General features: G+C 37.7%; 2 protein-coding genes across 2 annotated transcripts; both read left to right on the forward strand.

Moving 5' to 3' along the window:
• The first annotated feature begins 951 nt into the window (after positions 1 to 951).
• On the forward strand, positions 952 to 4,883 carry LOC140953393 (uncharacterized). Its single transcript, XM_073402877.1, has 3 exons — positions 952 to 1,201; positions 3,276 to 3,585; positions 4,584 to 4,883. Exons 1-3 carry the CDS (start codon positions 952 to 954, stop codon positions 4,633 to 4,635), a joined length of 612 nt encoding a protein of 203 aa, XP_073258978.1. The 3' UTR covers positions 4,636 to 4,883.
• Positions 4,884 to 7,557: 2,674 nt separating this feature from the next.
• On the forward strand, positions 7,558 to 15,771 carry LOC140952149 (ubiquitin-conjugating enzyme E2 W-like). Its single transcript, XM_073401576.1, has 6 exons — positions 7,558 to 7,716; positions 7,895 to 7,923; positions 10,420 to 10,493; positions 13,060 to 13,215; positions 14,045 to 14,120; positions 15,021 to 15,771. Exons 1-6 carry the CDS (start codon positions 7,610 to 7,612, stop codon positions 15,032 to 15,034), a joined length of 456 nt encoding a protein of 151 aa, XP_073257677.1. The 5' UTR covers positions 7,558 to 7,609; the 3' UTR covers positions 15,035 to 15,771.
• The last annotated feature ends 9,438 nt before the right edge of the window (positions 15,772 to 25,209 follow it).

Genomic DNA, 25,209 nt, shown 5'->3' on the forward strand with positions numbered 1-25,209 from the left:
GCAAAACAAGATACAGACAGATTAAAAAAGATGGACTTATGACGACCGGGAGAGCTCACAAGCGGAAGGAAATTTCTGTTATAGATGGGCTTATAACCCCGAGGGGGCCGGGGGGCTTATAACCGGGATTTTACGTTGGCGTACCAAAGCGCACGGAAAATACTCCGGCTCCTCAGTTGTCCCTTTCGTGAACGGTCGCTGCCATTTTAAAGACACTCCCATTTTTTAACCTGTTATTGAGAGTGTTTCTATTATTGTTCGATCCGGATCTCGAACCCGGACCACTGACTACACTCACTACCACTCTCTCCCTTACCACTACACTACCACACCGACCCCGCCAAAATTCTCCAAAATTAAAGTACATACACTAGCAAACTGTCTTTCCTAACTTTTACATCAATAATAGGTGACCCGAGCCCTTTCCATAACTTTTAAAGTAAATTCAACTTGGGCCTCAACGTCGTTCCTTCCTTATTTACCTTATTGTAATTTAATCCAGGGAATATATTAATTCTATCATGAGTAAAGGCTTGGTCATCAGTACTTACGCCGACCGTTGAAAATGGCAACGACCGTTTACGAATGGGAGCTAGGCTTCGGTTCCATCGGTTTAGTCGAAACCGGTCCAGATCTCCCCTTCATTCAGTTTCCGGCCGTGGGGGTTCGGGATAGGGGATTAGATTTGGTCAAAAATAGAGTTCGAGTTAATCAGCGCGCGGCCAGCCGTTTTATTTGAGCGCTATGGTGGCAGGTGAATATTAATAGTTTCTTTTTACACCTTCAATCGGAACCGCCACGATTCACTCAGGCTTAGTTAGTTTGGCTGTATTTTGTGGGATTAGACTAGCCGCTTAGCCTAAGGTGAAATGTTGGGAACTCACATTTTTTTTCCTGTTGAATCAAGTCAAAAACACTGTTTTCGTGAGTCAAATTTTGCTTTTAAAATAGATGCATGTGTCCAAGTTAAACTTCATTAGGATACCTCGTTTAATAGTTCGACCAAACTGCGAAACTCGAGGAATTAACGCCGCCGTTATTGTTCCCTTGGTAGTTTTTCGTCAGCGAGTCTTAAACAAGTTGTTTCCATGCGAGGAAGGGTTGAATTCCGATTCTGAAGATGATACCGAAAGTGTAATGCTTCAAAACGTATCTTCTAAAGGAGAGAAGGGCCAAAAACGAAAGCGAAGTGACGAGGAAGGTAGGATACGCAAAACTTTGTTTTAGCCTTTGAATTTGTAGTCTTACACAAGGGGGAATATCCTGCTTCATGGAAGTGTCAATGTGTTTAGCAATATGTTTATACTGTTTTGACGTTCTCCGTTGGAGACGGGAACATCATTACTACGTGGTCATCCGAGCAAAACGAATGGCTAGCACCTTTTCGGCACTTATGTCCAGGTTTGCAGGGCCGGCAATAGCAGTACCTTTTTTCCCAGTTATTCCTAAACCCTAAGTATTGGTCCTGAGGCCTGTTTTCTCGAAAGTACCGGTAACTTTTCGGGGCCGGAAAGCCGTTTTTTGTTTGCCGTGTTTGCATTCAAGATCAACGTTCAATAATTTTGAAAATGATACAATGAAACTATCAGTTAACGAAGCTTAATTGACTAGCTGGTGAGCAGGGACGTGTACTACCATTCAACAGGTATTTATTTTGAAATGTGCCTTTAGGGCCTGAAAATTTACCCGGGCTTTTCGAGAAGCGGGCTACTGACCCGGGGATCTCTTGCACCCTCTCGCTTTGCAGACCATTTGACCCTAGCTGCGGAAAGGGATACGTCCTCAGCTGAGTCGACCCCTTTCAAACTCTATTTATTAAGTCCTAAAAACTAGACGCAGTCCCCATAATGGGGAGTTCTCGCAACCGCGATGTCGACGGCCACGAGAACGTCAAAACCCAACAGGTTTTATGTGCAAAATAACAGCCCTTGCCCGTGCAACACATTTTGGTACATTTCTTTGTTGTCAATACCCGACTACAAAGTGAAATTGTCTAATTTTGCGTTCTATGACTTTTGTGGAGGACCAAAACGAAGGACAACGACTTTTTCCTTCTCTCATTTATCTTGAATGCGGTCTCTAATAATTCAACTCCAGGAGAATTCGTCTACATCTGTCAAGTTCATCTGGTTTACGTTGGAAGAATGATGATGAAGCTTGAAATAATTCAGAATACGTTTTATTAGTGACGTGTTCAGTGCTGTCGTCGGGGTGGTTGCGTAAACTCCCCTATGTTCACCAGAACACTTCTTTTGGATAATTTGCTACAAAAAGTAGTAGTCAAGTGGATTCGAGTAGATGGTAGTCAGCAATAATGCTTAAAGCAGGGGTTACTCACGTCTAACGTGCATTTTAGTTGACAAATCAGGAACAATTTTCCGCGTTGTCCACACTGATACACTCCGTATCAGACACTCATCCAAGATGGCCGCCCGTAAGGCAAAGCGCTCGATCTCGACGATCTTACGGAAAAATAGGGGCTGTCAACAGCCTATATATTAATAAAGCACGTTATTCACTTTGTGGTAGCTCGAATTTTACAGTAATTACAGTAAACTATCGCACGTATACTATAACCTTACAATATACGTGTTGCACAAAAACCGATACCAGTTTGCGACGACTACCTACTATAGACCTTGTCACGGTTTTCGACGCCATCTTGACGAGTAGGCAAACGCGTGAGAAATTACAGTGATTGTATGAGAATCTAATGTCGAATAATTTCCGTAGAACGGCTGTTCTGAAAAAAATATGACTTGTAAACTAAAGCTTCACTCCTAAGGATTCACCGGGAAAAATTTGAGGGCGTTACATGCACTTGAAGACCTAAAACCACTTCTTTAAATTTTCTATACATTTGTCGGTACGAAAGTCCCGGGAAAATTACAGACAAATATATGGAAAATCTAAAGCAAGCCTCTGGAGAAATTTAAGTACAGGTACGCCCCCCAAATTTTTTAGGACAATCCTTTGCATCGTAGCTTTGGTTTACAATTGATATTTTTTTCAGAACAGCCGTTTTACGGAAATTATCCGACGTTAGATTCTCATACAAACACTGTAATTTCTCACGCGTTTGCCTACTCGTTAAGATGGCGTCGAAAACCGTGACAAGGTCTATTGTCAAGGACAAAGACAAACTGGAGAACAGACAGGGAGCAGTGTACAAAATCAAATGCTGCGAATGCCAGGCTTCTTAGATTAGTGAAACCGGCAGAAACCTTAGCACGACAGACGATCATACTCAACCTACTTATAATTTCTTTTCGTAGAATACGCTTCATCAAACATCGACCTGCACTTAAAGGGCGAGAAATCTACATCGTTATATCATGTACAGCCTGAAGTTACTGAGAAGGGAATTTTAGATAAAGCGTCGGCATCTTCACAAGAAGAAAAACAACGTACACCAAAGGAAACCACAAATTCTAATTTTGCCCAGGAACGTAATACAAACTCGCGGCCAGTGAGTGGATCACAGTCTACAAGTGCTTCTGAGCAAGAATCTAAACTAGAACCAAAACTTTCCAAGAACCAGAAGAGGAAGATGAAGAAAAAGCGACACAAGGAACGTTTAAACAAGTAAGTAAACGCGGCAAATTCTATGTTAATTTATAGGGACCTTACGAAACTAAGACAGCAAAAGGTACGGGAACGTCAAAATAACAACTGAAAAACAACAGGCGTAGTGAACAGAACAACAACTCAGCACGGGCGTCACGCACGTGAGGCGAAGTCAGGCCTCGTCCACACGAATCCGGCATTTTTTGAAACCGCATAGTTGTTTTAATACCCAAATTCGTGTGGACGGGCCTACTCTGGAGATTTACTAGTTTCGAGTGGAAGGCCGAATGGTGTAAAAAATATATATATCTATATATATATATGCGGTTTCAAAAATATCGGGATTCTTGTGCACAGGGCCTCAATTTGACTCGTCCCTATTCTTCTCAGGGCTTTGCAGGCGTAACAAAAACAACAAGCAACCGTGGAATGAAGTATAGTTGTGGCGTGGCGATAAATCCCGCAGCTATGCAGGCTTTTTGGGTTCCCTCCGTCTAAGAAATATGGATCATGGCTTACTGCGCGCGTTTTGTGGATACCTGCCAAATTAGGAAGGCTTATATTTCATGTTCAGGCCTGTGTAGCGAGCGTTTCCTTGCGGTTTCGGAGCAAAGAAAAAACTCGCGAAAAATGGGGCCAGTTCCATTTTTCGCGCGGCCAAAACAAAAACTCTAGCTTGCGTAGCAAGCGTTCTGTGCAGTTTCGGAGCAAAGAACGAGAAAAGAGAGTCAATGACCGCGCGAAAAATGGGGGGGGGGGGGGGTGGGGGGGGGGTTGGTGGGGAAGAAAGGAAAGAAACTTCCATTCCCCTCCCCGCTCTTTCATTTTTTGGCTCTCGTTTCATTTTTCGTGCGGCCAAAATTCCTCGTCCTCCCTCTCTTTGCTCCGAAACTACACGGAAACACTTGCTACGCAGGCTAATGTATCACACATTTTGTTTTAAAAGTTAGACCATAAACTTGATCGAACATGCTCTGTTAAAATTGACTATTATGGACGCGTAAATTTTGTTTTAGTGAGAAGCGGGCGAACCCAGTTCCACAAGAATTTACTTACGAAACTGGTTAAGTGGCTATGTCGAGGCTCAAGTTCATTTTAGGAGAAAGAAGAAAGACGTTCAGCGGTCCTCTGGAACATTATTAAACCTGCTGATAAAGGCTTGGCACGAAAAGCTATACCGTAAATTGTTATCATAGCCTTAGGCTTCCACTGCAAATGCTCTAAGCCTGGCTTATCTATTATGCTCTGAGTAAAAGTAGCAGTTTTTTTTTTCAAATTATGCTCAATATTATGCTCTTTTATGCAAAATAATGCAGATATTAAAGTTCTATTTTTTACTTTAAATTTGGTAAAAACACCTCAATAGCTATCCAACAAACAAGTTCAAACTCATTTAACCTATTTGCCTCTAGAAATTTTACGAGTGCATAATTCATTATAGCCTAAATTTCAGACGTTTACTTCGAGTTTGGTTTCTGGTTTTTACTCCCTCAGTAACGACGTTACTGACTGAGGGAGAATATACGACTCGAAGTAATGGTCTGAAATTCAGGGTAAGTTCATTATAAATTCCCTGGGTATCACTGTCCTGCAAAGTAAAGGCAGTGATAAGTGAATGTAAAAAGGTGAACTACTGAAAGAACAAAACTTTCTGACAAGTTTAAAATTAAACGCGCGATCGCAATCTTGGGTAACCGAGCCAGTTAGGCACATGCGTTGAGTTCTGTAGAAAGAATCGTGGGTCACTTTCTGTCGGACCCAGGTCCCATGAATGTGAAAATAAGCAGGCAAAAAAAAATATTTTGTTCGTTAACTTTGCCTGTAACTCTGATCTCGTGACAAAAGAATTGGTCGCATGGTCAATAAATGACAATTTTCTTCTGCAAAACTACGTAGCAGAAAGTGCAAATTATGCTAGCAATGCTTTTTTTCGAAAAAAAGGGGAAATTATCCTCGTAGTGACGAATTATGCCAAAAGTTATGCTCGCACAATCGATAACGGCCTAAAATGGACTGAAAGCATCAAAAGTTTAACAACGGCAGAAACTCTCACTTGAGAATATATAGACGGTAGACTGATATGACTAATGACAAAGCTTTGACTAAAGTCAACAAACTGATCGGGGAAAAAACCTGAGTATAAAATTTTACAAATTTTCCTCTCTTTGTTGCCAAAGAAAGAAAAAGAAAACTTCCTAAGGTAAAAACGTGGAAAATACTAAAATACACACGACTACACGACTACCTAGCTGATATAAAAAACCGACTCGTGTTTCTGCCTCGCTGTGCGATTTATACGCACGTTCCACGCACGAGGATCGCCTTCCTCTTAGCTCCTCTTTCCCGACTTATCTAGGAAAGATCGAAGCGACTCTGCTAGCAGGGTAACGCACGATGCGAATTTTGACGAAATTGGGCCTTCGCTTTACCGCCCTGACTCCAGTTTTGAATACATGTTTCTCAATCGCTCCAGGCATAAAGATCGATAAATTTGTCCACATAGCTAGGCTTTGATAGATTGTACTAGGTTAATGTTTTTAAAATACGAGCATAATTGTTATCTATTTTGCCAGGATTTTGCAAAAAAAAAGCACTACTAGCATGATTTGCGCTCTTGGCTGTTTTGTGTCTCAAAATTGTCATTTACTGATCATGAAACCAATGTTTTGGTTCGAGATCAGTGTTACAGGCAAATTAAAGTCAACAAAATCAATTTTTTTCTCTTCCTATTGTCACATTCATAGGACCTGGGTTTCACAGGAAGTGACACTGGACTCTTTCCACATGACTCATCCCATGGGCATAATTTCGTCGGTTACCCAAGATGGCTTTATTCATTTATTGTTTAAGTTTTTAAGTGTCAGACAAATAGGGCAAATGTGCATCCCATCTACTTGTTTGTTTCGTAGTTATTGAAGAGTGTTCACCAAATTTAAAGTAAAAAGTAGACGCATAATTTCAGCTTTTTTGCTAAATTGAGCATAAATTACAAAAACTAGCATAAATATTGACATAATTTTAGAAATGTGCGAGTACTGCTAGTAACATATTATGATACTTTTGCAAGCACAATTTTTCAAAGCCTATACATAGCATCAAGGGAAGAAAGGCGTGTGTATTCCAACATACAACCCTAGCCTAGCCTAGCCTCCGTGAGCAGACGCCTTTTGCGGCTTCTGTTTCATACACCGAGAAGTGGAGAGAAGCGTCAACCGGAAATATGGCTGTTTTCACAGGCAAAAGCGACTCTCCTCTACTTTAAATCATGACAAGAGCCTTTATCGTTAACAAGCAAGTAGGGACAAGCCTGCAGAGACGGAAGTGCTCGTTTTCTTTTTATCAGTTTTATTTATTTTTATTAATATTTCAGTTTCTTACGAGTGAAATTTTTGCTCAGTTACAACTCCTCATAATTTTCCTTTCAATTTCCAGTCGCAGGTACCGATCATTTTGCTAAGCTAAAAATAAAATCTGTTATTCCACCCCTGTATAAATTATATGTCACACCCTCGTATTTCAATATAAAAAAAAACCCACGAGAATATAAAGGCATGTTTAATAGTTCACAGAGCTGGCAAAGCATTTTGTACACATTAATATTTTTTTCATTTTCATTTGTGAGATGCAATATGAATTACTCATAATTTATCTATAGGTTAGTTACTGGTTTTTGCGCATTCAGCCTTCTTCTATTTATAACTATTAATTTTGTGCGCCCGCATTCCTTCTCGCTCACCGAAGATGCAACAAACCTGACTTCTCCCCTCTTCCCCAAATAATCAAACGGCTGGATATCAAGCCAGGCGTTATGTGCTCCAGTGGCAAAAAAAGGTCCGAAACGTGTCTGAAAAAATTGGCTCCTCAAACCTTTCTCACAAAAAACCCACACAATAGAAGGATCTGCATTAAAACCAGAGAAGGATCAGGAGAACACAAACCTCATTTCGCCGGACGAGTAGTGGGGAGGACTTAGAGGGGAAGGCTTAGGCCTAAGAGGCAACGCGATATCGAGGCAACGATAACAAAGTTTTCGAGTTACAACATGGCGGCTTGGCAGAGAAGACTACAGAAGGAGCTGTTGGAAATCAAGAAAAAACCTCCGCCTGGAATGCATCTAGATAGCGATTCAGTGTCTTCAAACCTGGCTACGTAAGTATCTCGTTCATCTTTCGAGACTTTAAGCCAGTAAAACGTGGTTCCTGGTTTTTGTTATGTCCGACAAAACTATACTACTTTCTTATTCACCTTCTCTGCATTTTTAAACCCACTTCCGTAAACGTTGCCTCTCCTAAGTCTCTCGTTTTTTTGTTTGTTTGTTTTCTTTCAGATGGATTATACACGTAGATGGAGCCCCAGGTGAATATTTCATTGTTTGTTTGTTTCTTTTTTTGCCTAAGAAATCTCTTACATAAAAAAATCAGAACGAGTCCTGCTTATAAGCTTACATGCAATTTTTTTTCAATTTAAGCTGACTTAAGCTTTTTATTAATAAACTTTTTAATCTACTCCCAGATCCAGTTTTAAGAATTAGGTCAGCGTTATTGCAAAATACGTCTCTGTAATATATTCTGTTCAGAAAAACTCAAGAGTTGTGCTCATGTGAAAGGATAGAATCCTATATAGAGTGTCAACACAACGACAAGCTTCATTGCTACACGTGATAAATAAATATGGTTGATACGATTTGAGATGATATTATGCAATTAGGTTATGAATCTTTAATGTAGATAAGCTGACTCTAGGTTCAAAGGGAAACATGTAAAAAGTTAATTTATTATGAGAAGGAAGTCATCATATACCGCTGAAACTAAGCTATTTTATACTAGTTACAGCACATTTGTGGTATTTCTACACTAAAGATGTAACAGGTTGTACTGCTGCACCTGCCATTGTTTCTTGTTACCAAAAAGTAACTTTTTGGTGCAGAGAATGTGCTGGGGACTAATCAAATAAACAACATGCTACTCCTCCTAAATTTTGATAATTCACATTACTGAATCACGCCTATTGAAACAATTGTCAATAGTAAATGCAAATTTTTCTGTCAATCAAATGTCTCCTCTTATGTGTAGGTGGAAATTGGTGAACATGTTGATTGTTTTGGAGACAGTAGAAGAATAAAAGATACAAGGAAGATCAAGTTATGAGGTCTTAAAGCATGTTGCGCGACTTTATTTAGTTACAGAGTTTCTTATATCTTTCCTTCTGTAAAACATTGGAATGAAACTTCTGAAGCGAAGCTAAAAAACTCTGATAGTCAAAATAAAAAAGGGGGTCTGAAAGGCAAGCACCTAAGAAATCAAAGGAGACATTTTTGTCTCCAGCAAAATCTGTGGAATGAAGTGTAATTTGCATATTTATAAGTGTAAGTGAAGCAAAATAGACAGGAATTACCATGGTTGTAAACACAATGTTTCTTTAAAGTTTTTTCCTTTTGAAAGCATAAATTCCCATGAAAGAATTATACTTTCACAAAAAGAATACATAATGAAGGGAAGAAAATTTAAAAGACGTAAAAATGCCAGGATATTTCAGTTTGATCGAAAGAATAGGTAATTTGCATACTGATGAAAACAAATTTGAGCACGGCAATTCCACTTCATATTTGTTTTTCTGGCATTCTGTACATTCTCCTGGCTTAAATCCTTAAAAGATTGGATACAGTCAAAGTAATTTACAAGTTGAGCTATATATTGCAGTTCCTAATAAATAGACAGAGAGTAGCACTAAAGCTTACAATACAATAAAATACTATACAATACAATACAATATTCTTTATTTAACGAAGGTGACGTAATAACCCAATGAGTTATCTAACTTATGGCCTTCACAAGCTTGTCGCAATCATCTTATCAGAAGACAAATTATCGATTTGCTTAAGTTAAATTATCTCTGATTCATGGCAACAATAAGCTAACACTTCACTCAGAGGGTCAAGGGACGCGACATGCGTCAGCATCCCTTGTGAGCTCGCAAATAGTTATGGGACCTGAGATTTTACAGCTGATACATTTCAATAGGCGGAATTCTGTAATGTTTAAATTATAACAAGTTGTCCTGCACTGGGGATGTAGAGTTTCGATGACAAAAGTTTTTTTATGGTAAGAATCTGGCAGTGCCTTGTTGGGGTGGCACCCAAAAGCTTTAAATTAAGTTGTTTCTGTTCTGTTAGGGTTAATTGTTTGGTCTTTGGTTTACATTTTGACAAAAATTAAATCGCAGTCATTATACAATACACCATTTCTGAGTTCGAAAAACTCTTACTTTCAATTCAAGGCTAAGTGCAAAAACTTTCTTGTGAAATATTTGTGTTTTATTTGCACAAAAATGAAAAAATCATTTTCAAATCAATAACTTCGCACTTAGCCTCACTATGAAGCAGAAACTTGGGTCAACTCAAAAATGGCCAGCTTATCATAAAGGACCTGAAAAGTGTGTTGGCTCAAATGTTTCCATTTCATAATAAACCAGACGGTTCATTTAAAAACCTAGAATAATTTATTTTGATAGAAGTATCCAAATATCAAACTGAATGCAATGGGAGTTTTATGAGTTTTAATACCCAAAATGCAGTTTAAGTCTAAATATTCCCACCCCCCTCTCTTGGAATGGCCTTAGGTTGTCATGCTGGTCGTGTAGATGTACTGATCTTGTATCTTTTAACAGTCAAATGTACTTTCTGTAGAGATTGGTCTTATTTTGGGGGTTAAGATTGATGATTGATTGGTCTTATTACAGAGTTTGATTGAGTGCTGTTTATCAGTTTTTTATCTGACTTGTCAATACTGAGGTAAGTTGCATCCTTGAAACTCTATAACAGTCATGTAAGGTTCTGTTTTTTTTTCTTGCTAGGTACATTATATGATGGAGAAAAGTTTCAACTTGAGTTTAAATTTGGATCAAGATACCCATTTGAATCACCAGAGGTAAAAAGTGTAATGATAAATCATCCTTCACTGAATGATAATACTTGCAAATTATCATTTAACAGCAAGTTTTGTTTGTGCTTCTTTCCACTTTCGGAAAAGCAGCTATATAAAAGCTCATAGTGGGTATACCAAGGTTTTTGGGTTTTTTACTCTTAGCAGTGTGATTTTGTGTTGGTTTGAATAACGGAGAAAATACCACATGTAGCAAAATGGAAAAAGTCGCTGAACCACACGCCTCATTGTACAGCAATTTTTTCATACAAACCCTGGTTTTTAGACAGTCCAACACTAATAAAAAGTAAAGTGCTTTGTTTCAATCACCTCAAAGTTGGCTTTCTACAATCGGCGACAAAATTAGTTAGGACACTTCGCCCTAAAAGGGCTTTCTGCCGTTTTAATGGCTTCAAAAGGGGATACTAAAGCTTTTCCTCCCCATTCCCTCCATGCAATTTTGTGCAGCTGTCCGAGCTACTTAAAGAAAACAACAAACACCCCAACTTTGGATGGAGGGGAGGGGGAGGGGTGTGGATTCTTTTGTTCTCTGAAGTTACCTGTTTAAGTACATGTCTCAACAATTTTGTTGCCAATTGTGGCTAATAATTAGCTAAACACAGCTAGAAAGCCTATTCATTTCTTATATTCTTTTTAATCTCTCATTTTGTTGGTTGGCATCAAAACTTGTGATGCTATTTGTAAATATCAAACATGGGGGTACTAGGACTAAGACAGCCTTTAGCTTAGGATGAAGTTTTAAATAGATCAGTACTAGTATTCCTTTTTGGCTTACCAAGCTATTTTACTCACAAACTACAAATGTATCCAGTATTTTCACTGTTAGCTTTTGTACTAAATGGGTGATTCTGGAAAATATCCATACCATACCACAGACGCCTTACATTAACCCCCCCCCCCCCCCCCCCCAACTCCCATTCAGATTTTCCATTCATTTGACAACCCTTCAGAATTCCCGGCAGGGTTCGTAAATATGCCAAATTTGGCTTATTTTACACTAAAATATTTTAAATGACTCTACTTAGAACTGTACTTCAGTACAGCTAGTTACAGAGGGAGTCATTCTGACTCTAGAAACTCTGGAATGAAATTTTGAAAAAAAAATGGAAGTTATCTTTTTACCGCTGTTCAACAGATGCAACCTTCATTAACTTAATATTGCAGCAAACTAGTACAGAACATTAAAATAAGAATATCTTGTGATGAACGTGTGTCCACACGGAAAATATTACAATTAAGTGTATTTTTATTTCCGCCATCTTGAATCCTTCGGGGTCAGCACACTCACTACCAATCCCACAAGCTTCAAAAATTAAAATGGCATCTTTGGTTAAAAAACCATGTTTCGCATTGAATGGACAAAGCAATTTATGAGGCTGTCTTCACAAGAGAAAAAAGAATGTTTTGTAGCATTAAGGCCTCTGGAGAGTGATGTACATGTACAACCCACGTTTTGTTTATTTGCAAACTGATTAAGTTCATAAAATAAGCGTTTTCAAGGAAGACATTATTGTCTGTCTGCTGTGAAAATTCCAGATATTAAACCCCTCCTTGCCTTCAAAATTCCAGTCGTAAGCAAACCCCCCTGCCTTCGGATTTCCAGTTCAAAGAACCCCTCCTTGCCCTTGGAATTCCAAAAAGCCTTCCGTGGTATGGTATGGATATTTTCTGGAATCGTCCAATGCTAGCAAAAGCACACTTGCATAGATTCAGGTCTCAGCATTCTAATAGACTTACTTGCAAAATAGCTCACCTAGCATACATAGTCCCAATCTAAGGGGGTAATTGCATAAGACCGGGACGAACTCGGACCGGCATGAGTCCGTACCGCTCTCCATACATTTCTTTTCTTGCGTTTACATGGGACCGGCCTTAAAACGAACTCAGAGCGGGCTGACTTTGTGTCGGTCGCTGACCCGACACAAGTTATTTGCGTACCAGTCTAAGACTATACTGTTCTCATGTAAAACGGCAATGAAACTCAGTCCGGGTCCATAAATAGCATGTCTCTTTGCATGGCTCCATCATTTTTGCTTTTTTTAGCAAAGTAAGAACACTGCTATGAATAACTGTTAACAAGACTTGGAAGTAGCTTTAATTGAATATATGTTTTTACAGCATCTCAAAATGGTGCTATCCCTCACATTAACCGAAACATATGCATTTAACATGCCACCAGATGAGCATTAGATAAAGTTTACAATTTTCTGGGAGCAGTAAAATCTACGGTTCTCTACTCACTGTCTTAATAGGCATAAATTGTGTACCAGTTAGGACAGTTAGTGAATAATATATTAAATACAGATCGACTTAAGAAAGTTATATAGCTACAAGAATCTCCTGTTTTTCTCCTGGTCTCTTGTACTCAACGAAGTGTTTCGTCCCGGTCTCATGTAAAGGACTGCAAAAATTACAAATTTGCACCGGCCTGAGTTCTTCCCGGTCTCATGTAATTACCCCCTAAGCATGCCTGTGCTTTGAATCAAGCATTGTGTCACTGCAAGCTGCAAAGAGCCTGTTAAGTAGATTTTTTATGAACATCTTGTTGCAGGTTATCTTTGGAGGTCCCAATATTCCAGTACACCCTCATGTGTATAGTAATGGGCATATCTGCTTGTCAATCCTAACAGATGATTGGTCACCTGCGCTCTCTGTTGAGTCTGTTTGTCTCAGTATTGTCAGCATGTTAAGTAGTTGTCAAGAAAAGGTGAGATGTTTTATTGAGGGACGAAAAGGGCTAGATATTATAGAGCTTTTTCTTGATCCACAAGACTGTATGTGGCAGGATTAGCCAAGTTGGTAGAACCCTTGATTGCAGAGCAGGAGGTTGTGGGTTCAATTCCCAAGGCCACACCAATACTCAGTCAGGGTCTTAAAATACCTGATGATGTTCTGCCATTGTCCTACAAATGGCTAGACCTTTGCATGGCTTGGATGACCAAGTAAAAGGGCAGTCAATTAGTACTTACGTGCTAAATACATTGTTATCAAATAAAGTGCTTTTTTTTCATTATTTTCACTGATGTTGTTCTAAACAAATTACATATTGTCAATTAAAGACTTTCTCACTTTTTTTTTTATACCGCCGTGATCATTGATTAAATGTGGTTGAAAAAAAAAACAAGTGACTTAATTCTTTTCAACTGCTAGATTCTCCTTGTAATTTTGTCTTTTGTGCTGCATACTTGTCAATCAAAGGCCGAATTTGATATCAACTGAGTCGAAGAGTCAATACTTTATATTAAGCCTTGCTCCATGCACCGATGTTTGTAATTTAAAATGTCATAGTTCCACAGGATATATGCTGATGCCATGAGCTTGACATTGAATGCAACACCTGTAAGTCCCAAGCAATGGATGTTTAAGTGAAAATGTACATACTTGGAGTCTCAGCCCCACTAAATATACAAATCCAAGAGAAAAATTAAAGTGAATATTTTAAGAGCTGACTACATTTTCATACATTTGCTCCTAACGAGCCCTGTTAGGAATTTTATGGAGATACTGGTATAATAATATTGTTGTCTTTCTTTCAGAAACTTCCCCCTGATAATAATTGGTATGTAAAAACTTGTCATAAAAATCCCAAGAAAACAAGATGGTGGTACCATGGTAAGTGTATATTATAGTGTATAATATTTTCAGTACTAAAGAGGAGAATTTACAAACAGCTCTACTGGCAAATAGCATGGCTAATCTAGGTGGGTGAGAGCAAATCAGATAGTTTTAATATACTGTAAATCAAAATGAGTAAATAAATAAGAGACAGAGGGAAAAAGAAATCTACATGGTACTTACCCAGGGTAAGTGCAGTTTTGACTCAAGATGTCTAGCTGTAACAGTAAAAACCCGCATGTAAGAACCTAGTGGTTTAAGAACCTGCTGGCAGAAATTTGCCATTTTAATGCTCCAAATTTCAAGGGCCTGTTTAGGTAGGTTCTTATAATTACCGTTATGGGTTACATTTATGTAATTATGTGTAGTAATTGATTCTACGGTCAATAGTAGCTCTCTCTAAGATGAACATGGCACAATGGTATGCAGTTCTAACTGTCCATCTTAAAGAGTAGGGAGATATGTTACCGACAGTAAAATGACTGAAAAGCAGTCGGGAGTTGCCCATTTTAGAGAGGTAACCTACGCGGATCAGGTGTTCTTTTGTTTTCAGGAAGAAGACCGCCTGATGGCAGGTTATTAGACAGGTGTCCGTTTGGCAAGAGTTGACTGTATACTTCTAGTTTTTCTTTTGAGCAATCCAAGTCTCTACTAAATAGCCAATGAAAACTTCAATTTTTTTCAACACCTTGGATGTGAGTGGATTTTCGTCATGTGCAAAATTTAAGGGTGACTCATGCTGCCGTTCACCATGGCAAATCAAAGGCTTTGTGCAGTTACTTTTTTTCCTTTCTATTTGGCCTGACCTTGCTCTGCTCATGTCCTTGCCCTCAGGTTGTTAAATGTAGAATTTCATCCATTAACATGATTAACTTCCTTGAGTTTTATGTCTTGCAGATGATACTGTTTGATAAATACCTTCAAGTAAAGTTATGTGGACAGGCAATTACTGACCAACCTAAAGACTAAAGAATTCTGACAAGTATAACTTAAGTAACTTGTTTTCCTCCACCTATATTTTTATCTGATGATAATCAGTAAAAACTGTTATAGGTTGTGAACTCCTTTGAGGAGTGTAGTATTTCCTAGAAATGATTCATGTCACAAAATAAGTGCAGAAAATTCCGTGCACACATCAATTAACAAAGAAAGGACCATTATTCTGGTGTACTTTTTTAATGGGGAAGGGGGGGTTGGCATTGGAGGTGGCCTGCAAAACTGCGCCTCTGCAACTTGACTCAATTTTTTCTCTGAAAGACTTGCCCCTTGGCAGCCCAATGTATTTTATTAGAAATTCTAGAAACAGAAACATAACAGGCAACTGGACAGCCTCCTGGGAAACTGCCCACCTAACCCTCCCCTAAGGGCAAAATGTTGGATTAGGGGAGGGGTAGGTAGGCAGTTTCCCAGAAACCTGAATTGATCTACATAATTATTCATGCAAGTTTCTTTCAGACACAGTGTAGCCGATGTGTTATTAGCTGACTCATTGTGAATAATAATTTTAAGCTGAAAGGACAGAATATCTTCTTTTTTGTTTTAGGCTTAGGCCGCGGTGTAATGCAAGTCTCTAATATAATGAATGTATCTTTTATTTAATTTGTTTTTGTACAAGTGTAAATTGATTAAAATTGTAAGGAAAGCAGTCCAGCTGTTTCGTCTTTGTTTTGATCAGGCAAAGGGGTGGTGGAAGGGTTCGTACAGAGTCCTGAATTCTTGAAAAAGTCTTGAAATTCGTAAACCAATAATCCAGACCTGTAAAAAGTCGGAAAATATAGTTATTTCTAAACAATTCTGAACGCGAAGGCCAGGAATGTGTTAGAATAACTCCAACTAGAAAAAGACATCACGTCTTTTTACACATTCAACGCACATAAAATCTAGCAACTGTGAAAATAAAAGCTAAAAGTCTTGAGATATCATTCGCTCTTAATGACTGAGGAGGCTCGAAGAGCGAAATATATCTCAAGACTTTTAGTTTTTATTTTTACAGTTTTAAGTGTTTCTAGATTTTTAGTGCGTTGAATGCGTAAAAGGACGTGATGTCTTCTAGTTCGAGAAAATATGGTTAAAATCTGGAAAAATGGTAGAACCTCTGGAGTTATTCATTCAAAGCTACGATAAGGTAGTAATTTTTTTCCCCTTTTTCAAATCGTATCTGATCTCGGTCGGCCGTAGCTACGACATCATGAGGAAAACTTGGTTCCTACGTTTTTCCAGGTCTCTGTTGATCAACTATTTGATAACCTTGAGTCCTGTAAAAAGAAATTATTTTGGAAAAAAGTCTGGAGAAAGCCTTGGGTTTTTATCCAAAAATCTATACGTACCCTGTGGTGGGTTAAATGAGAATTGCTTTTGTGGTTCACTAGTCTTTGGTCTTGTTAATATACAGATTTAGCCAGACCTTAAAGCGAAGCTCCCGTTAAAGTTGGTATTTCCTTCAAACAGTGAGTTCAAAACTATTGCAAACAAATCCACGATACAGTTTTTCAGAGGCAATACCGATATTTTTCAATCGCCTTTAAAGTGGTTTTTTCCTTGCCCGAGCGCTATAAAATTTTCACCAGTAATTGGCTATGGATTGAAATTTGTGAAAATGTAGTTTTAAGTAAAATCAATATTTCTATGACAACAATAAACAAAAAACTTTGAAAGTGATAAAAGCCGAATTTTGTGTGATCTAGACCTGCTACTGAAATTCCAACACTAGGAACTTAAAGTTTGGTGTTTAGCAAACAATCTCCGAAAGAAGTAAAAAATTCTGTATGTTTGAATTCGACTAAAACGAAAATATATTTCAAACCTTAAATTTTCAATAGCCGTGATAGATTATTTAATAAAAACGTTATAAATGACTCAAATTATTCTTAAGTAGCGTCAAAATGCTGCTTAATATCATATTTCGATGCTAGGAAATTTCGGTGTACTTTGCCGGATCTTGAAAACTAACCTGTTTTCTCACCACCTGTATAAAGTGCAACCTCATTCAGAATTTGGACTTTTAGCGCTTTCTGGTATATCTCCGAAACGACTCGAACGATTTTTTTAAAATCTCTTCTGAAACTTTCATCAAGATTGATTCACTGCAACACCTTAAAATTTCAAGACAAACCTATCCTACGAACCGGTCAAAAATCTGCGTTACAACATTCACTGTTTTGACGTTATGCTAATTTTTCCAAGACTAGAACATTTTAGTTTGAATTTATCGCATATTTTGAATGTAAAACATTGACAATACTCACACTGAAATGTACTAGTCAGGGATATGTATTACAGGGGGTAAGTTGTGCGTACCTCTGAAAAAAAACCTGGCTACGCTCCTGCCATTTGTTTGGAGTTCCACTCCTCTGAAGTCAGTAAATGATTTAACCAAAACTGTGACACTTCATTTTCCCAGGAGCCCATAATGCGCCCCTTATTTTCCCTTTTAGCGAATCGCTTTCTTTTACAGTTTCCAGTACGAGCAAAAATGGCTGAGAATACTTCATTTCGCTTTCAGGTCATTGACGAGTTCAATAGACCTTGTCACGGTTTTCGACGCCATCTTGACGAGTAGTAATTTCCGTAGAACGGCTGCTTTGAAAAAACTGTGATTTGTAAACTAAAGGTCTACTCCTAAGGATTCTCCCGAAAAAATTTGAGGGCGTTACAAGCTCTAGAAGACCTAGAACCACTTTTTAAAATTTTCTATACATTTGTCTGTAAGAAAGTCCCGGGAAAATTACAGACAAATATATGGAAAAACTAAAGCAAGCCTGTGGAGAAATTTAAGCACAGGTACACCCCCCAAATATTTTAGGACAATCCTTTGCTTTGTAGCTTTAGTTTACAATTGATATTTTTTTCATAACAGCCGTTTTACGGAAATTATTCGACATTAGATTCTCAAACACTGTAATTTCTCACGCGTTTGCCTACTCGTCAAGATGGCGTCGAAAACCGTGACAAGGTCTATTAAAATAACATAACCGAAGAGATTCTAGCGACTTTTTACGAACCTGATACTGGTACTGGTTATTCACTATCCATAGCAAGGAATAAGTCACATTGACCGCCATTTTTTAAATGTAGATGTTCTTTCTTTATTTTTTAACACAGCTATTAAGTATTCCATAGAAATACATGTACAGTACTCTTTGAGTACAACATATGCACTGCTTGTAGCATATTGGAAATGGCTAATTAACCTTGAAACTGACCATGAACTTATAATATAAATACTTCCTGCCTGCATGTCACTGAGGAAAGTATGTTTGTTCAACATAAATTAAATACTCCTCGTTATACCATTTTATTAACATGATGCTCCTTAAAAAGAAAGATGTATAAATCTCAGCAGCTTAAAGGTTTATACTACAACTAGAGAGAGCAGATGACACTATATACATTTAACAATTATTCTTTGAAATCGAGGTGAATAGTGGCAAAATATTTACCGAGCCACAAAGTGGCGAGGTAAATATTCCTAAAGCCACTATTCACCGAGATTGAAAAGAATAATTGTTTTAGTAAATACACACGAAGTGATCTCAACAAAATCAGAGAGGAAACCATTCAAAAGTACGATTTGATTGACAGATCAGGTCAGCTAGACACGCGACAGTTTAAAAATAGATTTAGCTAGATTTTTGTAGAATTTTCAAACAGGGCAATTCACAAGCTTATCACTTCGCAAACAACAGCGTAATGACTTAAATGGAACCGCTAAAAGTTTGAATTGTTTCCTTACCTGAAAAGAAAAGAAGAGCTTTGTTGTTTTCTCTTGACTCGCCAAGTTTATAGCCGAAAAGGTTTGTTGTGTCGTTCTTTGCATGAAGTGCCGACAAAAATGGCGATTCGGTTCCTCGAGGTAAGACGTCGTCTTCATGTAGCATTTTTCTCGTGTTTACTTGAAACGTAGAATTTCTGCAAACATTTGCTTTCATATTTGTTTGTCATAAATAAAATTCGTTTTTGGGCCAAATTTTTCTTGTTAGGAAACGTTGAGTTCACGAAACGGCCTCTTCTAGGCGAATAAACGGGAAAGTTTTAAACAATCCATCGAGCACAAAACCCAACAACAGTAAATGGAAAAACGCCGTTTTGAATCCTTCGAAGTATTTTCTTGCCTGAAAAAAAGTCAACCCTAGGATTTTGTCGACTTCTAAAAGATCTTTCTCTAAGAAAATGGGAAAAAAACCGAGCTCTCACATTATCCACTCGCTAGGAGGTGAATATTGTCGAATAGTCCGAGGTAGCGAACCAATCAGATTGCTTAAATCACCAAGATCACTGAGTGTGTATATACTAAGTAGGATTATGCCTTTGCTTCTTGGCCACTTTAAAAAAACTATTTATGCGCTCGGTGATTCTTTTTACATTTCTCAGTATGAAAAAAATAGTAACCATTCCAGAAAAGAAAATGCTGAACATTAAATAATATCTTTACAGTTTATGTACTTAAATTTATTTACAAGCTATTATTAAAAGCGACTAGATCTTGAAACCTTATCAAAAAATATTGGCACATTTTTAAGCTACAATGTCCACGAGGCTGATTTTTTTGTGTTACGTTTTAACCTATCTCGAAAAATAACCACCGCTTACAGGGTTGCTAATTGCGAAACATTTACTTCAGGATCTTGTTGAGGACTATTCGTTTTCCTCTTTAATTACAAAAAACAGCCTCCTGGATTTCAAACGTTTTGGCTTTAAAGATGCTTTCTGCACCAACTGGAGTCGTTACCATGTCACCGTCTGCTAAAAATCGAAACCAGGCTTGTCTGTCGTAGGTTGTACGGCCCTTTTTCCGCCTCATGGCTGCCTTGCCTGACTCATCACTGACCAGAAACATTTCTGGATTAACAGCCGACTTTATATTGCAGAAAACGTTACTGGCTTTTTCAACGTGGAACATGAACCTGGCATCAGTAGGCCCGCTATCGCAGGAACTCTACATTGAAAGCACAAAAGAAAGTGATAAACATGATAAAATGACGTTACTGTGTCATATTAATTGCATCGATTTAAAAGAGTGGCTTTGTGAGTCACTGGCATTAGGCCGTGTAAACCTTTGAGACTGTGTTTTTCTGCGCAAAAAATAGATCATCACGTTCGATAATTTTCCACCATGATCTCGAGTATTATGAAGGGCAAAGTAGCAGAGGGGCCATTTCAACTCCGCTCTTTCACATTCCATTTAGCAACCTTATATAGCTGGGTTAAAAGAGGAATACTCGATTTTGTGGGGGAATTTGCTTCAGTTGTAAACTCTAAAAAATGCAAGGTTTACAGAAAAGTACTTCGACCTTTCGCAATAAAATCTGTCGGGGTATGCGTAAGATGAACTAAACTTAACTTCCATCACCTTGGAACTCAGTTAACGTTGTCCTAACATTAAGCCATTTTACTTAACTCGTATTGTTACTTACCATTAGAAACACTTCGTTATTCTCTGCACACAGGAAGTATTGTTGGCCCTCTATATAGCACGAGAAGGTGTTGTATCCTGGCATGTCATGCTGCCCAATATAGAATTCTGAAATACATGGGTATACAACAGTGTACATTTTGGTCACCGGCTGGTGATTATATCTGATACATAAATATAGAATTATTAATACCTCATTCATGGAAAGTTTGCGCCAACAGTACTAAAGGTAATGTTACACGGGACGATTCGCGGCGACGATTTTTAGCGCCACACAGAGTTGCAACATTGTTGCGACATCGTTTCAAATGGTTGCAACACTATTCCAAAATTGCAAAGCTGTGTTGCGCTATAAATCGTCGTTGCGAATCGTCTCGTGTAACATCACCTTTACGCATGTCAGAAATCGAACGAACGAGATTTCTGACATGCGTAATTACATAAATAAATAAATAAATAAATAAATAAATATAGAATTATACATAAATATAGAAGTACTTCAGTCATGGAAAAATCGCGCGAACAGTTCTTACGCATGCCAGAAATCTTACTCGTTCGATTTCTGATAAAAAACATCGAGAGCTAGCGTAGTGATCGCTAGCACTTCCCAGTACTCTTTGCTAAATTGCCTAGAACTGGATCAAATTTTCTCATACACAATGGATACCCAATCCCTCCTTAAGAAAAGGAGCCAATTCTTATTATAAGATATCGTGGAGCAGATTCTTATGACCAAATGTTTTCATTCCTCTACACAGTCGTTTGCGTCATCTTGTTACTATGAAAGTCGACAAAGTTGGTCAAAACAAAGGAAGCTGTTACTTTTAATTAGTGATATTTTTGGCGGGAAAACAAGTCATATGAATTCAATTTCGCGAGATCAATAAGTTTCCCATCCCTTAACGTACTGGCTTTTTTTGTCATCGTGATTCGCTTCAATAAATTTTGCTGCCAAAAACGAAAAGTATAAACTTTGATCCAAATGAGGACATTTTGTCGCTGCCTTCACTATCAAATGAAACGGTGACGATTGAAATAGCACTGAATATGCACGAAAAAAAAACAAACAAAGAAAGAAAACGGGTGCATAAACTTGTCTTACTCGTATGTCCATATATTCAAAATACCTGTTGTTTCCTCATAAGCGTTTCCCGTAAATTCCACAGTAATCCTTGCTTCCCGTTCATGACCCTTCTTTGTAACAGCTTTTAAATAAGCTCCTCCTGCGTATTGTCGAACATTCGCCATTATGACTTTACATTCCATGTTCTTCGCCCAGGTGAGTTCCATCTGTTGAGAAGAGAAACATAACGTATCTAAATACAAAATACATTAAAGAATGGATCCATTTTCCAGTTGCCTCTTTCCTTAATATTTCTAAATTTTCCTCTCCGCCGCTTTTGATGTCGACTGTCAAAATTGCAGATAAATATTAACGGTAAAAAGTTTCCAGGTATTTCAAACTCACTATTTCAGCTGATCTGAAGGATCTCTAAACAAGAAAAGCTTCTTCCCATGTTTTTAAAACAACTCTCTCCAAACATTACAAATCCTTACATTTTCAAAATACTTCGACATTTTATGAGTAAAAGGTCCAGACAACCTCTGAAACACAACAGATAATATTGATTTGTACAGAACTATTTATTTACTGTAATGATTCGATTTAGCGCCTTCCTTCCAATAAGAGCCCTCTTTCGAGTAAGCGCGCCCCTTCGAAGGTGTTTTTCTTAATAAGCGCCTCTATTTCATTAAGCGCCCTCATTCCAATAAACGCCCTTATTCTGCTAAGTGCCCCTATATTAGCATACGGGTACGTATATATCAAGTGAGGTTCATCTTCCTTTAAGGTGTTTCGACACCTTAGAAGTGGTTTTTTCCTCCTCCGATCGCTTTAAAATTTTCACCAGTAATTGGCTATGGATTGAAATTTATGAAAATGTAGTTTTAAGTAAAATAATCTATCACGGCTATTGAAAATTTAAGGTCTGAAACATATTTTCGTTTTAGTTGAATTCAAACATACAGAATTTTTTACTTCTTATGGAGGTTATTTGCTAAACACCAAACTTTAAGTTCCTAATGCTTGATTTTCAGAAGCGGGTCTAGATCGCGCAAAAGTAGGCGTTTTCATCAGTTTCAAGGTTTTTTGTTTATTGTTGTCATAGTAATATGGATTTTACTAAAACCTACATTTTGACAAATTTCAATCTATAGTCAATCATTTGTGAAAATTTTATAGCGATCAGACAAGGACAAAATCAGTTTTAAAGCTATTGAAAAATATCGGTATGGCCTCTGAAAAACTATATCGAAACACCTTAATTGCTCACAAACAAACGGTAATGCCACATTAAAAAAAAACAATGGTCTTAGAGTTTATCACTTTAACTGAACATAGATCGTATATTTGTTATTGTTACAGTTTCTGTTATTGTCCCTTTTGTAAGAAATATTCAGTAAAGTTTTGTTTTGAACATTCGGTTGTTTGTCAAAAAAAAAAATAAAATAAAATAAGCACCCTGTCTCGAATAAGCGCCCTCGCTTGAGGTAGCAAAAGTCAATAGGCGCCCCGGGCGCTAAATCGAATCATTACGGTAAATTCTTGACTAGGTTTCCACATAATAACCGTCAACCATCAAAACTAGAAAAAATTAACTGTCACCTGGCAAAGGTACCACCCCTATTGAGACCTTCGCCTAATACCTGGTGATTGTTACTCAATGTGAAGCAGGTGGTTAGAAAGTAAGCTTACTCATTTGCTGTACTTCTTTCATACCTCTTTTGTTTCTCTGACAATTTATATTACTGGTGACGACATCTTTGTGGCAGGTTTTCTTTGACTTGAACCGTTGAACGTTTAACTTGGCTTTTCTACTTTAACAGGCGACCACAAGATAAATTTGAATTTGTGCTCCACGATGGTTGTATTTATTTCCATTTATCACCGGAAGTTATAAATAGAAATTTAAGCTTGGGATTCCCAAAATAGCAAAAAAAGTCACACGCCGGAGCTTAAACGAAATGAAAGTCACAGCAATGCTAGTACACAAAGGTTTGAAATCATGTTCTCTAATCCCTGCTTCGCAGTTTGAGTTAAAACCAATTTTACTAGTACTGAGCGTCTCTGATCGCTCGTTAAAAAAACGTATTTTGGGGGGGCTTTTTATTACATATCAATGCTGTAGTTAGAAAGAACTAAGAGGAAAACGAAATATCCGGAATTAACAACTAACAAAATTGCAAAAATTGTCATTTACGGCCAAAGCTGTTTGAGGCGAGTAGAAATGTCTATCAGAAAATGAAATTTTTCGTGTTGATTCAGTTCTCTTCTCCTTGTAGCCGAAGATTGTTCTAATCAAGGAAGCCGGTTTTTGTCTTTTCTGGTTTGGTGTACTTTTTTGTACAAGCCACTATAAGTATCATCATGTGTTCTAAAAGCAAAAAAAAAAAAAATGATTCATCCTTTTCAATTTTTTTGTTTCATCAGGTATAAGAACTCCTGAATGTTTTTGCTGCTTATTAGAGTTCTTTGTTCTTAAAAATTAGCATGTTTCAGTGAATGTCTGAGTTTTTTCTGTTCGTCATGCAACATTGATAGCTACAACAGAGAAATTAAAGCTGCCATTAAGGTACAGAGTTAAGCCTTTATAATCCCATCTGAACGGTTCCCGATGTGTTATAGTCCAGCGGCTTAGCTTCAGAAATATGCGATTTTGGATACAAGCACCAAATTTTGTAGGAATATTTACATTTCTAGGCTGGTTATGTCCTGATAAAGTGCCAAGTCAAATTTTCTAATTCCATGCAGCTAGTTAGCAGCAATTGGAAATGAAATTGTCAGACCGGAGACTCCCCGTGAAGTACTTTTTCTTGCTCTTTTTTAGAGTTAATGCACGTTTTATTTGAAAATACAGGTACAACAATGTCGTAATGTTTTTAAACATTTGGATGCGAATTGTTATTTCCTTCTCTTCATTATATATATGCCTTCCGACTAGTTTGAAATTTACCTGCACATATTTGATGTGAACACTTTCCTCGGCCCTCACTTGAGAAATTAATGGTGAAAACCGTTCAGAGGACGATTGTTATTATTATTACTATTATAAATGACTGAGGAGGCTCGAAGATGCGAAATATATCTCAAGACTTTTAGTTTTCATTCTTACATTTTTAGTGTTTCTAGATTTTTAGTGCGTTGAATGCGTAAAAAGACGTGATGTCTTCTTCTAGTTCGAGAAAATATAGTTAAAATCTGGAAAAATGGTAGAACGTCTGGAGTTATTCATTCAAAGCTACGATAAGGTAGTAATTTTTTTCCCCTTTTTCAAATCGTATTCGATCTCGGTCGGCCGTAGCCACGACATCATGAGGAAAACTTGGTTCCTACGTTTTTCCAGGTCTCTGTTGATCAACTATTTGATAACCTTGAGTCCTAAAAAAAGAAATTATTTTGGAAAAAAGTCTGGAGAAAGCCTTTGGTTTTTTTATCCAGAGATCTGTACGTACCCTGTGGTGGGTTAAATGAGAATTACTGTTGTGGTTCACTAGTCTTTGGTCTTGTTAATATATAGATTTAGCCAGAGCTTAAAGCGAAGCTCCCGTTAAAGTTGGTATTTCCTTCAAACAGTGAGTTCAAAACTATTGCAAACAAATCCACGATACAGTTTT

The sequence above is a fragment of the Porites lutea genome, chromosome 11 (genome assembly GCF_958299795.1).
Source record: "Porites lutea chromosome 11, jaPorLute2.1, whole genome shotgun sequence".
NCBI classification, from domain to species: domain Eukaryota; kingdom Metazoa; phylum Cnidaria; class Anthozoa; order Scleractinia; family Poritidae; genus Porites; species Porites lutea.

Coding starts and splice junctions, on each gene's coding strand:
- LOC140953393 (XM_073402877.1), top strand. CDS start 952: ATGCATGTGTCCAAGTTAAACTTCATTAGGATACCTCGTTTAATAGTT. Junction 1,202..3,275: donor AAAGCGAAGTGACGAGGAAG/GTAGGATACGCA, acceptor TTCTTTTCGTAG/AATACGCTTCATCAAACATC. Junction 3,586..4,583: donor CACAAGGAACGTTTAAACAA/GTAAGTAAACGC, acceptor ATTTTGTTTTAG/TGAGAAGCGGGCGAACCCAG.
- LOC140952149 (XM_073401576.1), top strand. CDS start 7,610: ATGGCGGCTTGGCAGAGAAGACTACAGAAGGAGCTGTTGGAAATCAAG. Junction 7,924..10,419: donor ACACGTAGATGGAGCCCCAG/GTGAATATTTCA, acceptor TTTTCTTGCTAG/GTACATTATATGATGGAGAA. Junction 10,494..13,059: donor ACCCATTTGAATCACCAGAG/GTAAAAAGTGTA, acceptor ATCTTGTTGCAG/GTTATCTTTGGAGGTCCCAA.